General features: G+C 40.7%; 1 protein-coding gene across 7 annotated transcripts in view; it reads left to right on the forward strand.

Moving 5' to 3' along the window:
* Nucleotides 1-5,258: 5,258 nt before the first annotated feature.
* Nucleotides 5,259-13,130, forward strand: part of LOC123287558 (saoe class I histocompatibility antigen, A alpha chain-like) — a 50,272-nt gene continuing 42,400 nt past the window's right edge. For all 7 annotated transcript variants that reach the window (XR_011505111.1, XR_011505110.1, XR_011505112.1 and 4 more), the window contains exons 1-2: nt 5,259-5,414; nt 5,731-6,000. Coding sequence is in view for 4 of the 7 variants with exons in the window: in XM_070515325.1 (XP_070371426.1) it covers nt 5,342-5,414; nt 5,731-6,000 (343 nt within the window). In the remaining 3 variants the exon portion in view is untranslated. The remainder of the gene's footprint in view (nt 5,415-5,730; nt 6,001-13,130) is intronic.

Below are 13,130 nucleotides of genomic sequence, written 5' to 3' on the forward strand. Positions count from 1 at the left end.
TCTTTTTAGTATCTCCTTGAGGTAATAGATGTTTATTGTTTCAAGCCACTAAGGTTTAGGGTAATTTATTATACAACAAAGCAAACTAATAACTCTCTCTTAAGTTTTTATCAGTCTACCCCACCCATATTTCCTTGTACTTGAAAATGTTCTCTCTCCTCTGTTTCCAATTCCTCTCCTATTTTCTCTTTTATTTTCTTTCATCTTTTCTCCTTCCCTCTCTCCCTACCTCCAACCTCCCTTTTTCCTTTTCATTACGGAAGAACCCAAACATACGAAATGACACTATGTGGTTATGCTGAAAGGAAGCATTATCGAGCCCTATATGCTAAAAGTACAATGCCAACATACATGGAATAAAAGCAAATAAAGTTATTAATAGAATCTGAAAAGAAAATGCCTGGGTGATTCTGCAGCCAAGGCAGTGGCTTTCAATTCATTCCTCCTCTTCAGCTGAGCTTTTTATTACAGAACAATCACATCAGCAACATGAACTCTTACACATTCTTGGTAGAAGTTTAAGTCGGTACAAGTGCTTTGAAAACCAAATCAGCAAGATCTAGAATGGTTAAAGTACACTCCCCATACAATCCAGCGATCCTCCGTCTGATCACACACTCTGAGGAATTTCTTGCCTATTTGCCACAAAAGACATGCACACTAGTGTTTACAGCAAAAACTGGAATAACTACATATGTAGCAAAAGGAAAATAGAAAAACTGTGGTATAATCATAAAATGTAAAACTTAAGCAGCAAATGTGGATGAACGACAGCCTCACCCATGAGGGATAACTGTCCTATGTAAAGCTGAGTCACAGAGGAATCCATGCAGTACGAGTTCACTGTACAGGAAGTTCAAAAACAGGCAAAACTAAATAATATTTGATTTGGGGATATAAACATTTACTGTAAAATCTTTAGAGAAACTCAAGGGAATAGTAAACACAAGATCAGGACAGAGGTTACATCTGGGGGATGGGATTGGGGAGACACCCATGGTGGCTTCATAGCTTCTGTTTCTTACACCACTGGTGGGTGCCTGAGTATTTTCTTGATAAGCTGACATTTTTCGAATTGCAGCTTATGAACCACTTCTGATCAATTTTTTAAAAATGAAAGAGGAAAGAAAATACCAAAGTTCATTGCAAGGATCCTTAGCAAGAACTGCCCACCTTGGAACAAAGCCACAGCCAATGTTATGAACCATGTGAGAGAGAGGGCCAGGATGCCATAAAACATAGCATTGGCTAGAAATAGCTCATGTGATATTTTACTCACTGGCACTCTAGGATTTTCTGGTATACCGTGTTCAATCTGATGAGCAAGGCAATTCTATATTGTGAAGGATCTGATGTGTTAGTTGCATTTGATCTCATATGGAACTGAATTAAATACTTCCATAAAAATGGAAAAGCACATTGTTGATCAATGTAAACTAAACTGGAAAACCTTAGAAAGGGATAACCAGTGACAGAATAGAAAGTGTGAATGGAAAACACAATACAGCTGCTTTATAAAAAAAACTTTAGTGGCACATAGTAACAGTGCTTTTCAGAATCACGTTGGTGTCCAAATCACTTCCATCAAATTTCATTCCAAAACAAAAGGAAAGATGTTAAATTCATTATTGGATGCCAACTGAATAGCTAGTTTTTTAGAAAACTTTGTTCCTAGATTGGAGTTAACCAATTCTGCCTACTGCATCCCACTAAAATTGTTATCATGATGCTAAGCTAGGTGTACAGACTGAGGTATGAGATTCATATTATTCTAACTGCAAAGCAATTTCATCAGGCAACTATTTTTGAAGATGATTTTCAGTAAGAAAATTGGTATATTAGCCAATATTTTTGACATTCTTAACAACCCAAATGTGAAACTTCTAAGGAAAAACAAAGACAGTTATTATTATTTTAAAGGCATTATTGTTATGGCACCCACTTCTTGGAACTATTGGATTCACTTACTACGTGTTCTCAAGTTTGTTGCAACTTACTGAAGGGAACACTATTATTAAAGGTAATTGCAAAAAAACCTTACAAATATTGTTGTATCTCCTTTTCTGTCTCAAACTTTTAATCATTACTTTCCAAAAGAGAAATGAAAAGCACTAAAGAAAATTAATTAGATAAAAGAAGCATTGATTTACAAAATCCTGCAACAATATCTAATTTAAATTTTGGTTTTAACATGTACATAAATTCTTTGATACTCTTCCCTTCCAGAGGTGGAGCTTAATTCTCTCCTCTTGAGTGTGAGCTGCACTTAATGACTCACTGCCAACTGACAGAGTAAGGCTGATGGAACGGTGTGAGACTCTGGGTCCAGGACATAAAACACACTGCAGCTTCCATCTTGATTGCTCTCTCTCTCTTTCAGATCACTTGCTTTGGGAGAAGCCAGCTGCTGTCATTGGCTGCCTTATGGAAAAGCCCACATGTCTAGGAACTGAGGCCTCCTGGTACCATCCAGGAAGGAACTGAGACCTCTTCCAACAGCCATATAAGTGAGCCATGCTTCCTCCAAATCCAACACCAGTCAAACCATCAGATAATGCAGCCCTGGCAGACACTTGACTGCAACCTGGAGAGAGGCCCTGAGCCAGGAGCACTCAGGTAAACCTCTCCTGGATTGCTGACCCTGGGAAACTGCAGGAGATAATACCGATTTGCTGTTTTGAGCTTCCAGGTGTTGGGTAATTTGTTATGCTGCAGTACGTAACTAATACAGCGTCCAAAAGAGAGTGAATTATTGTTAATTAATAAAATTAATTTTTGTTTCCTCTAAATTGATTACGCAATATTAAACATGTCATTTGGTTTTAAGATATAAGAAGCATTTCCATGGCCAATAGACAGGATGCATTTTATTACCATTCACAATGATCTATTTACTAGAACTTCAATTTCCAACTGTGACCCAACTAAACATGAAAGGAAGAACTAGGCCGTGCTAGGCTGATTCTATCATGGTCCACAATGACTATCCCCTACTTACTCACCTTCTCCCCAGTTATTCAAACATTAATGTAGCTGCTGCTATGAAGGGATTTGGCAGATGTAACTAAGGTCTCAAATCAGTTGACCTTAAGACAGAAGGATTCTCCTGGGTGGGACTGTCCTAAACAGGTGAGTCCTTAAAAGGACTGGGTTCTGGGGCTGGCCCCGTGGCTGAGTGGTTAAGTTCGCGTGCTCCGCTGCAGGCAGCCCAGTGTTTCGTTGGTTCGGATCCTGGGCGCGGACATGGCACTGCTCATCAAGCCATGCTGGGGCAGCGTCCCACATGCCACAACTGAAGGGACCCACAGCGGAGAGTATACAACTATGTGCCAGGGGGCTTTGGGGAGAAAAAGGAAAAAAATAAAATCTTAAATAAATAAATAAATAAAAATTTTTAAAAAAAAAGGACTGGGTTCTTCCTGAGCAAAGAGATTCAAAGCATGAGAGGGGCTCAACGTGAGGGAATTTCTCCATTATGGGCTTTGAAAATGGAGGCCACATGGCAAAGAATGCTGGTGACAACTAGGTGTTGGGAGCAGCCCTGCTCTGGCTCCTTGCTGACAGTTGTCAAGGAAAGAAGGCCCTCAGTTCTACAACACGAAAAAAGCGAATTCTGCTGACAACCTCTGTGTAAGCTTAGAGGAAGATCCTGAGCTCAGGAAGAGAACCAAGCTTTGTGAGACCCTGAACAGAGAACCCATCTACACCACACCTGGATTTCTGACTAAGGAACTATAAGTAAATAAATGGGTGTTTTTTGAGCCACTAAGTCCTGGTAATTTGTTACGCAGTAACAGAAACTAATACACAGGGCTCATTGTGCAGCAGATAAGCACATAGCATTTTTTTCCACTAGAATGAATTTATGAACTTATATGCACACTAGTTGCATGAAATACAATGTTTTCTTTTTTGCGTTTTTCATGTTATTATTTTTATGTAGCGCAATTACATTTTAATACAATCATATTTCATTCATTCATTCAACAACAACTAATTTAGTGCTTAGTATGTACCAGGAATGGCTTTATGTGCTGGAGATACAACTTTGACCCAAATGGCCCAAAGTCCTAAGCCAAAACTGTGCTCATGTGCATTGCATTCTAGAGGCTTCCCAAAAATGAGATGGAGACACTAGAGCATTCTAGTAAAGAAATGACACATCGTAACTCACATTAGCTGGATTGCTGTCCTCTGTGGGGAGAACAGTGCACAGGTGGCAGGTGAGGAGGTGGCGCTGGTGCCACAATTCAGGAGTGACAGGGTGTTGCAGACTAAGGGGAGAAGAGGGCCTGAGGGGTGAGAGGACAGAGAGAAGGGCTGGAGGAGCAGGGGTGAGGAAAAGAAACAGGTAAAGAATTCTAAAGCAGTGGAATTCTCAGATCTAAACATACATACTGTTTTATTGATCTTTAATAAATATATCTACAGACCTAGTAGAGTATTCTTGGTATTTAATACATTCTTTGGAGCTGCCTAAAAACTAATTGCCTCCTTTTGTTAATCAGCTTAAGAAATAATAAATGTCCTAATAAAATATGCACACTGCTTAACGCGAATAACTCATAAAAACAGGCAATTCAGGGGGCACTGGTGAAGCGCATTTCGACTGCCTCGAACACCTTCAACACTGAGTTGATTCAAGTTTGTACCGTGCTCCTGGTTGAAATATACAGAAACACATTGTGCCTTCAGGCGCTTCTTTGTCCTGAGGATCTGTGGGGACTCACACAGTCAAACTCAGGGCTATAGAATGAACAGAATTTTAAAACACAACTGGAGTCACAGATGTACTGTCTGGAAAAGTAAAGTTTAGGAGCTTTGTGAGTCTGCGTGCAGTGCTGTGTAGACACGTTTCTGTAGGGAGGGGCTAAAATCACTTCTTTTACATATTAGATTCCTGCTCTTCAGAGGCAGGGAGGCCATTTCAGGGAGAGGGATTCCAGTAAGAGGAGGAAAAGGGGCTGAGCCCAGCCTGGGGGTCTCTCCCTGGTTTCCTCAGACAGCCCCTGGGCCAGGACTCAGGGAGACGGTGTGACAAAGAGCTCTCGGTGCAGGAGGAGAGGGGTCAGGGCAAAGTCCCAGGTCCCCGGACGTGGCTCTCAGGGTCTCAGGTCCGAGGGCAGCGTCTGGGGCAGGAAAGCTCAGTGTTGGGGAGTCCCCGTCTCCCTGAGCTTCACTTCCCCCTCTCACAACCTGCGTCAGCCCCTCCTGCCTGAAGCCTCAGTTCCCACTCCTATTGCGTGTGCGGTTTCTAGAGAAGCCAATCAGAGTCTCCACTGCTCCCAGTTGCAAAGTCTCCACCACCGTCCAGAACTCAGATTCTCTGTAGACCCTGAGAATGAGAGTCACGGCGCCTGGAACCTTCCTCCTGCTGCTCTCGGGGGCCCTGACCCTGACCGAGACCTGGGCTGGTGAGCGCTGGGTCGGGAGGAGGCGGCGTCTGCGGGGGGCAGAGCGAGGGGACCGCGCGGGGGGGACGCAGGGCACTCGGGGAAGGCGCGTCTTCGCTGACACTAGCCCAGAGCCTCCCATCTCGGTCCTGCCCCGTCCTGACCTCTCCCTTTACCCACCCCTTCCTCTTCCCGCCTCTAAGTCCCCGCCCGTCTCCGCTTTTCCCTCTCCCGAGCCCCTACCCCCCGCCCCCCTCCCAGCCCCATCATCCTCGAACCCGAGGACCTTCGTCAGGAAGGAGGGTCGGGCCGGGTCTCAGCTCCTCCCCGCCCCCAGGCTCCCACTCCATGAAATATTTCAAAACCGCCGTGTCCCGGCCCGGCCGCGGGGAGCCCCGCTTCATCGCCGTCGGCTACGTGGACGACACGCAGTTCGTGCGATTCGACAGCGACGCCGCGAGTCCGAGGATGGAGCCGCGGGCGCCGTGGATGGAGCAGGAGGGGCCGCAGTATTGGGAAGAAGAGACGCGGAACTACAAGGACATTGCACAGAATTTCCGAGTGGAACTTAACGTTTTGCTTGACTACTACAACCTTAGCAAAGCCGGTTAGTGACTGAGCCAAATCCAGGTCACGATTCCCCACCCCCACGGAAAGGCCGGTTCCATGTGAGTTTTTGGTCTCGTCCGAGATTCACCCTATCCACCGATTATGAGGTAGATTCTGATAGACTTAAAAAGACGTTTATTTGAGGTTTGTTAGAACTGCAGCACGGGGAAAACACAAATTCAAGTAGCCCTTGAACTGTGCTTTGCACCATTGAAAGGGAGAAGATAAGGCTTTATAGTCGTGGCTAATAAGGGCAAAGAAGAGAAAAGGGAAGGAATGTCCTTTAACAAGTTGCAGGCACTAGATAATCATGAGGGTGCAGGTCCCTTTAAACAAGCCATTAAATTTAGGAATATGGGAGATGACTCTGATAGTAATGAGATCTCTGTCCTGATATTCTTATCGTCCTTGAGAATGAGGTCTCCATCGAGATCATCTTAGTGTCCTTGAGAAGACTTGCAGACACGTTTCAGGTACTTAATGAGTTCAAGAGCTCTCCTGAAGGAGGAATTTGTTCTACTCCTTTCTGTGCCTGCCCCACTCCATGTTAGTGCCTTAACATGAGAGACTCCAACTTTTTTCCATTCCATGGCTCCCTCTTTTGATCAGAATCAACTAGAATAGTAACATTGATAATCAATCTTTATTAGTCCTTTGTGACCAGGGTGGATGGCACCTAACCTGGATCCCTTTAGTCCCTCAGTGAGGGGAAATAGGAATGAGGTTATAAAGCTATTCTCTTATTTATTGTTAAGCAGAGCCACGTTTGAGCAACAAGGCAGACAAGATGACGGAAGGCCAAATTCATGAAGATGTGTAAATACTTGGGAAATCAAGTGCACATATTGGCTCTGGTCTTCATCAGACCATCACGTTGGCCTGAATGCTAGTTTTACAACAGTGAGTAAAGAAAACAGTGGTTAGTTTACATATCATGATCAACAGAAAGATTTCAAGTAGTAATAGAATTAGGAGTTGTAATCTGGACCACAGAAATGTGTTGATGCCTGTAGGAAGCCAGCTAACTAAAAACTGTACAAGTCCATCTGGCTTTGAGGAAAAGGGAGATTAGTGACATTTGCTACTTAGGGCAAATCCTTTCTTGCATCCAAGGGAAAACCTAGAGTGCAACGACCTAACCACCCAGGTGGAAGCCAGGGCCGAAGGTTTGTCCCATACGTCCAGCAGTTAGGCTGATTTTTGTGTAAAGTGAAGGAATGAGCCCACTGTAAAAAGATATTGCTATCTGACGGCCATTCAGACATGGTTTTGGAAAAACAAACACAGAATCAGAAAAATCTTAAATGACAGTTGAACAGTATGACAATGCTCATATTAAAATAGTTGTAGAAGTACATATACAGGCCTGACCCTGGGTCTTGGGACAGCTGTCTGCCTCAGATGTCAGCAGCTTCTCTTCCTAGACAGTTTCATTTGGAGGTCTCCAGGGTTTCTACAGGACCAGACGTCAGGTGGAAATTTTTTTAGCTGTGAGATGTATCTCCAAGATTAAACGCCTTCCAGATCTGCAGTAGTGTAAATGGTTAGGAGCACTTGGTAAGGTCCTTTCCAATGAGGCTCAAGAGTTGTCTTCTTCTGATGTTGCTTCCAGAACACCCAGTTACCAGGCTCTAGACTGTGACCAACAGGATCCTTTAAATTAAAATCCAGGAAAGCTTCTTAATTCTGTTGATGATAGCCTTGAATATAAAACATTAGAGACTTACAGTAGGTGGTCATACTACCGTAAGACAACAAGGGATCAGCAGAAGGTTGTGGACCAATAGACACTGATCTGCTGGTGACCATCCCATGTGGGATTAGTTCACGTTTTCCAGAGAGAACACTGCAAGCAGTGGGCGAGACCAAAAGGCAATACCTTAGAGAGGAGTCCACTCTGTAGGTGTATAACAAAACCTCAAAGACAATTAACAGGACTAGAATCCAGCATCTACAAAGGTGCAACATGACTTTTCCATCCACAGTTACACTCAATTTTTACCAAAGATACTCACAGTAAAACTGATTTGTTTAGATTAAAAACTTGGCCTGATTATTTATGTAAGTGAAAATAAGAATACTAACTGAGAGATTCTGAATTCTAGAGGGATCAGGAAGGGAAAAAAGTAAATGTTTCATCTTTGTTTACAAAGGTATAGCTTACCAATTGTTGATAGCTTAAGACAAAAGATTTCTTTAAATCCAGTTCAGTTTTATGATCCAAAAGTTCATCAGAAACCTATATTCTGGAGTTAAGTATCAGAGTCCTTTCCATGAAGCTCTCTGAAGATGAAACATATTTACAAAAGCATCAGTGTATAGGGCCGGCCCCATGGCTAAGTGGTTAAGTTCACGTGCTCCACTTCGGCAGCCCAGAGTTTCACCAGTTCAGATCCTGGGCACGGACATGGCACCGCTCATTAGGCCATACTGAGGTGGCATCCCACATGCCATAACTAGAAGGACCCACAACTAAAATATACAACTATATCTGGGGGGATTTGGGGAGAAAAAGCAGGAAAGAAAGCATCAGAGTAAAACAATTAACTGTCTGTAAATGGCAAAAGACATGGTTAAAGATAGGATTATAATGCAATTGACAAGGAAATCTATAACACACATTTTAAGATAATGACTAGAATTATACCAGGACATGTCAGATTTTTCAGAATTTTATATAATTTTTAAAACACTTGGATTAATAACGTTCACCCACACAATATAACCTAAAAGGTTTATCATCGTTTATTTGAAAATGCTTCCCATGCAATTTAACGTACCAAATAAACCTAATTAGCTTAGTATCTCCCTCTTTATAGGAAAAGGGAACAAATTCTTGGAGAAGTCCCAGGGACCTGCTGGAAATTCTCAGTTTCTTTCACATCAGAAGAAAGACTTTATTTAGGATTTTAATTTTGGGGAAGTTTGTCAATAATATCAAAAGGTTTTAAAACACTTGGTCAAATAGGATCATGGGTCACTGTGCAACAATGCTTAGTTATCCATTTAACCCAAGTAACAACAGAAGATGTTAAAGGCACTCCTAGAGAGTTAAACAGTTAAAAACAACAACAACAACAACAACAACAACAAAACCTTAGCTGTCTTAATAGAGACCTCAGCTTTTTGAACATAGGAAATTATTTTGACAAACCATAGAATCCTTGCCTTTTAGGTAGACTTACTCAGAGGTGAAGAAAAACCTTTCAGAATCTATCGAGAGCAAACAAAGTCTAAGGAAACTATGCTTTTAAGAGAGAGAGAGAACACAATTCTAATTTTGCACCAGCTTAGTTTTGATATTAAAATTCATTTACTTAATTAAATTCATTTCAATCTTAGCCACCTTGACCATGCACAGAACTCTTTTCTCAGGGTTCTTCTTTCACAAATCTGCTATAACTTTCTCTTTTACATTCAGAATTTGTCCCATGCCTTCCCTCCTTCCTAGTACTTTAGGACAATTTACTTTCTTAACAAAACAAACAAAAATATCTCTATTCCTTATACCTTCTTTACTGAAAACATATATCTTACTTTCCTTGTATACAGAGGTATTTCCCTTATTAATTTTAGTGACTGTAATCAAACATATTAATTAGAAATTTAACACTTAAAAAACTTAATTTTTACTGCAAACTAAGAAGTAAGCAATTATGAACTGCCTTTTACATTGGCATTCCATGGCTTGGCAAATTTATAAATACTTTTCATAATTTCTACGAACATACTGCTTCATAAAGCAAAAACTTTTAATAAAGCACAAGACATGTTTACTAATAGAGCCAAACATCTTTTAGTTTCTCTGTAATAAGAAGACAAAAGTAGGTAAACACAGACTTGTTTAGCAAGCAATGTTTCAGTATTTTATCCTATTTGAAAATAATCTAGTCAATGAGTTTTCTGTCATTTAATTTAACCAGCACAACTTCAAAATTTCATGTTACCAAAGAGATTTTGGAAGCTATTTTAGATACATATGCCATAAAATGTAATTATTTCTAAAAGTTTTATCTATAAACTCCTATCTCATTTATATCTATTTAGTTTACTTTTTTCAATAATTATGTTTAGTTGCCTACAAAAACTTCACGAGACATTAGACAAAATCATCTATCAGTCTAAGTTATTTTTGCTGGCACAGTTTGTAACAGAGATAACATGAGCTTATTTGACTATTAACCGAGATAGAATGAAGGCTGAATGTCTGCATCATATCCAGTGCTGATAACTCTGAAAACATGCTATTTCAATCAAACTAACAAACTTAAATAAGCTTTCAGTTATCAAAGATTATTTTATATCACGTTAACTTGAACAACATTTGGGTTAGTTCCTATTACGTTTAGAAATAATTTATATAAACACTTACTTTAAGCCAATTAAATAGAGCTCTTTTAGAAGTTATGCTATTACAAGGTAGAAAAATATCACCTATATATAATGCATCTATATAGAAATACATAGATATATAGATAGATGCAAGTAGAGACTTTAAATAATTTTCATTAAATTTTTGCAATGAATAGGATACAGTGTAAAACTCAGTGATTTGTGAAAGAATAGTTACATCCAAGCTGTGTTTGTGGCAGATAGAATAAACTAAGGTTATCTGCTAAGGAATTGGTGGTGATCTAGATGACAGTTCCTGGAAAGGTTACAGGCTTTTTGAGTAAAATAGGGGAGGTTTTTGGGATTGGCAAAAGGGAATGGGTGGAATGTGGACTGCCTCCAGAACTGAATTTCCGCTTTTGCAAAGGTTTGTAAGGTAAGTGTGCAGGAGCTCTCAAATCCTCAGAAATTGAGTTGTAACTTAAACATCATAGCTTATCTACCTCTCCAACTACACCATCCTTAATTTGCTTCTTTCCCTCTTATTTTAACTTAGAGAAGAAGGCTTATGTTAAAAAATGTTTGTCAGGTTCTGAATATCACCTCCTAATTTGGCCAAATTTTTTATCATAAATTACTAAATCTTTTCAAATATTTTGTCAAGTTTCAGCCAAGGCAAACAGTAAATATTTCTGGCAGCATTAAATAACTCCATTTATTTTTAATTTTGTCTCCCCTTGACTGTTTAATGGAATAACATAGCAGTTTCCCCGAAAATCTGTCAATCTCATTAACTCTGGGAGAGGCTCATACTGGGCCCTGTCTTGAAGGTAGATTATGGGGGCATTTGTAAAGCCATAACTTAATAGACTTTTATACAGTCTTTTCTTTTAGGGACCTTTTATAATTTAATTTTTCATTAGCTTTTTGTAACACAACTTTCAATAAGGCTATTTTGGAATTTTGAAGCCTTTGCTTTTAAGTATACTTCTTAAATGATCTTATGTAATTGGAACATTCCTTCTAATAGCCAATGTAATTACCCTGAGGCTGGTGGCAGTTGGTAGGACCCTAGCTGCAAATGGAGTTCAACCCACATTTCTGTCCAGTCGTCTCTGACCACAAATAGGATACAACCTGCATTTCTTTCCAGCCATATTTTGGGGACCCCAATCTGATGCTTACCATGCCAGCTCTCAGGACACAAAGGAAGCTTAGTAAGATTTTGCTGTTCTTTGTAAATATTTACAGCTTTCAAGACCATGGCTTTTAAGTAGGTATGCCAGAAGGTGGCACACTTGATTCTTTATAGACTAAAGATTGCATTTAATCTGTCTGTTCTACAGTTCTCAAATCTAGTGCACAAAAAGACAAGTTTTGGAAGCTCAAAGGTGCCCCAAAGTGGCTACGTAATTTTAAATCATCTTTAGAATTATCAGTCCACTGGGACAAAAATTTACAAGAGGACAGACCATAGTTCTTAAAAATAAAACCAGCTGGAGTTCCCAAGAGAGGGTGATTATTGATGGTTGTTCTGGAACAGTTGCTCCCTATAATTTAGAGAGGGTTGTTCTTGGTTGATCAAGGCAGGAAGGTATATGTTTTCGGTTGGGTATGGGCTGCTTGCAAGGACCACTTCCCAAAATGTCCCCATGGGCCATTGGTCTCTCTCTTACATCTCAGAATATCCTGGACACCAGGCAGTGTCAGGTTGCTCAAGGTACTAGGATGACCAGTCCCTTATTTGTAGCTCCCAGATGAGCTCATGAAGTTTCTTGTGACCCAGGAACAGGTATAATCTTAGATTGAGAGGCCCTGTGAAACCACTGCATGTCACAGACAGAGTTCTCACACTTCTGCTAGGTTTCTAGTCTCCTAGAAACACTCCAAAAGCGGTCATAAGGAGCAATGTCTCTTATCTTCAGACTCAGAGGACCCTCATTTGGGTGACAGGAGAAGTTAAGGGGTCTGCACTGATGATCAAGAACGGCCAAACTTTGAATTGTAAGAGGATGTGGCCACTTTAATAAGACAAAAAACTACTAAAGCTACAGTAACGTTCACCAAGAAAAGTCCTTAAACACGAATCCTCTCCCTAGTTAAGATGAGGACAGAATCCTCTCCAAAGGCATGAGGACAAAAAAGAAATCCTTGAATCTGAACCTCCTGCCTTAAGCAGATACAGAATCTTCCTTCGGAAATGGAAGAGTTGACTATAACCAGAAATACCCAAGTAAAGATCAGTTTGACCTAAATATCAACCTTAAAAATTGGGAAATTCAGATCCAGGACTCACCACTAGATTTCCAGGCTTGCTGGTGGGGACATCTAAATTGGTGGTCTCTTTGGAGGTATCTTCCACACATCCTTGGCTGCACTGGGGATTCAGAATGGTCGCTCTGGATCCTACTATCTACACCAAGAAATGTCAACCGATTATAAGGTAAATTAAACAAAAAGATGTTTATTCAGGGTTCGTTAGGACTGTAGCCTGGGGAAAACATAAATTCAAGTAGCCTTTGAATTGTGTTTTCCACCTCTGAAAGGGCGAAGGAAGGCCTTGTAGTCGGAGCTAACAAAGGCAAAGAAAAAAAAGGGAAGGAATATCCTTTAACAAATTCCAGGCACAAGGTAATCATGGAAGTGAAGGTCCGCTGAAACAGAGCATTAAATTTAGGAATGTGGATGATGACTCTGATAAGAAGGAGGTCTCTGTCCTGATAACCTTATCATCCTTGGGAATGAGGTCTCCATCTCCAAGATCTTACTGTCCTTAAGAAGACTTGCAGAAGCATT

Source organism: Equus asinus, chromosome 8, assembly GCF_041296235.1.
Source record: "Equus asinus isolate D_3611 breed Donkey chromosome 8, EquAss-T2T_v2, whole genome shotgun sequence".
Lineage (NCBI taxonomy): Eukaryota > Metazoa > Chordata > Mammalia > Perissodactyla > Equidae > Equus > Equus asinus.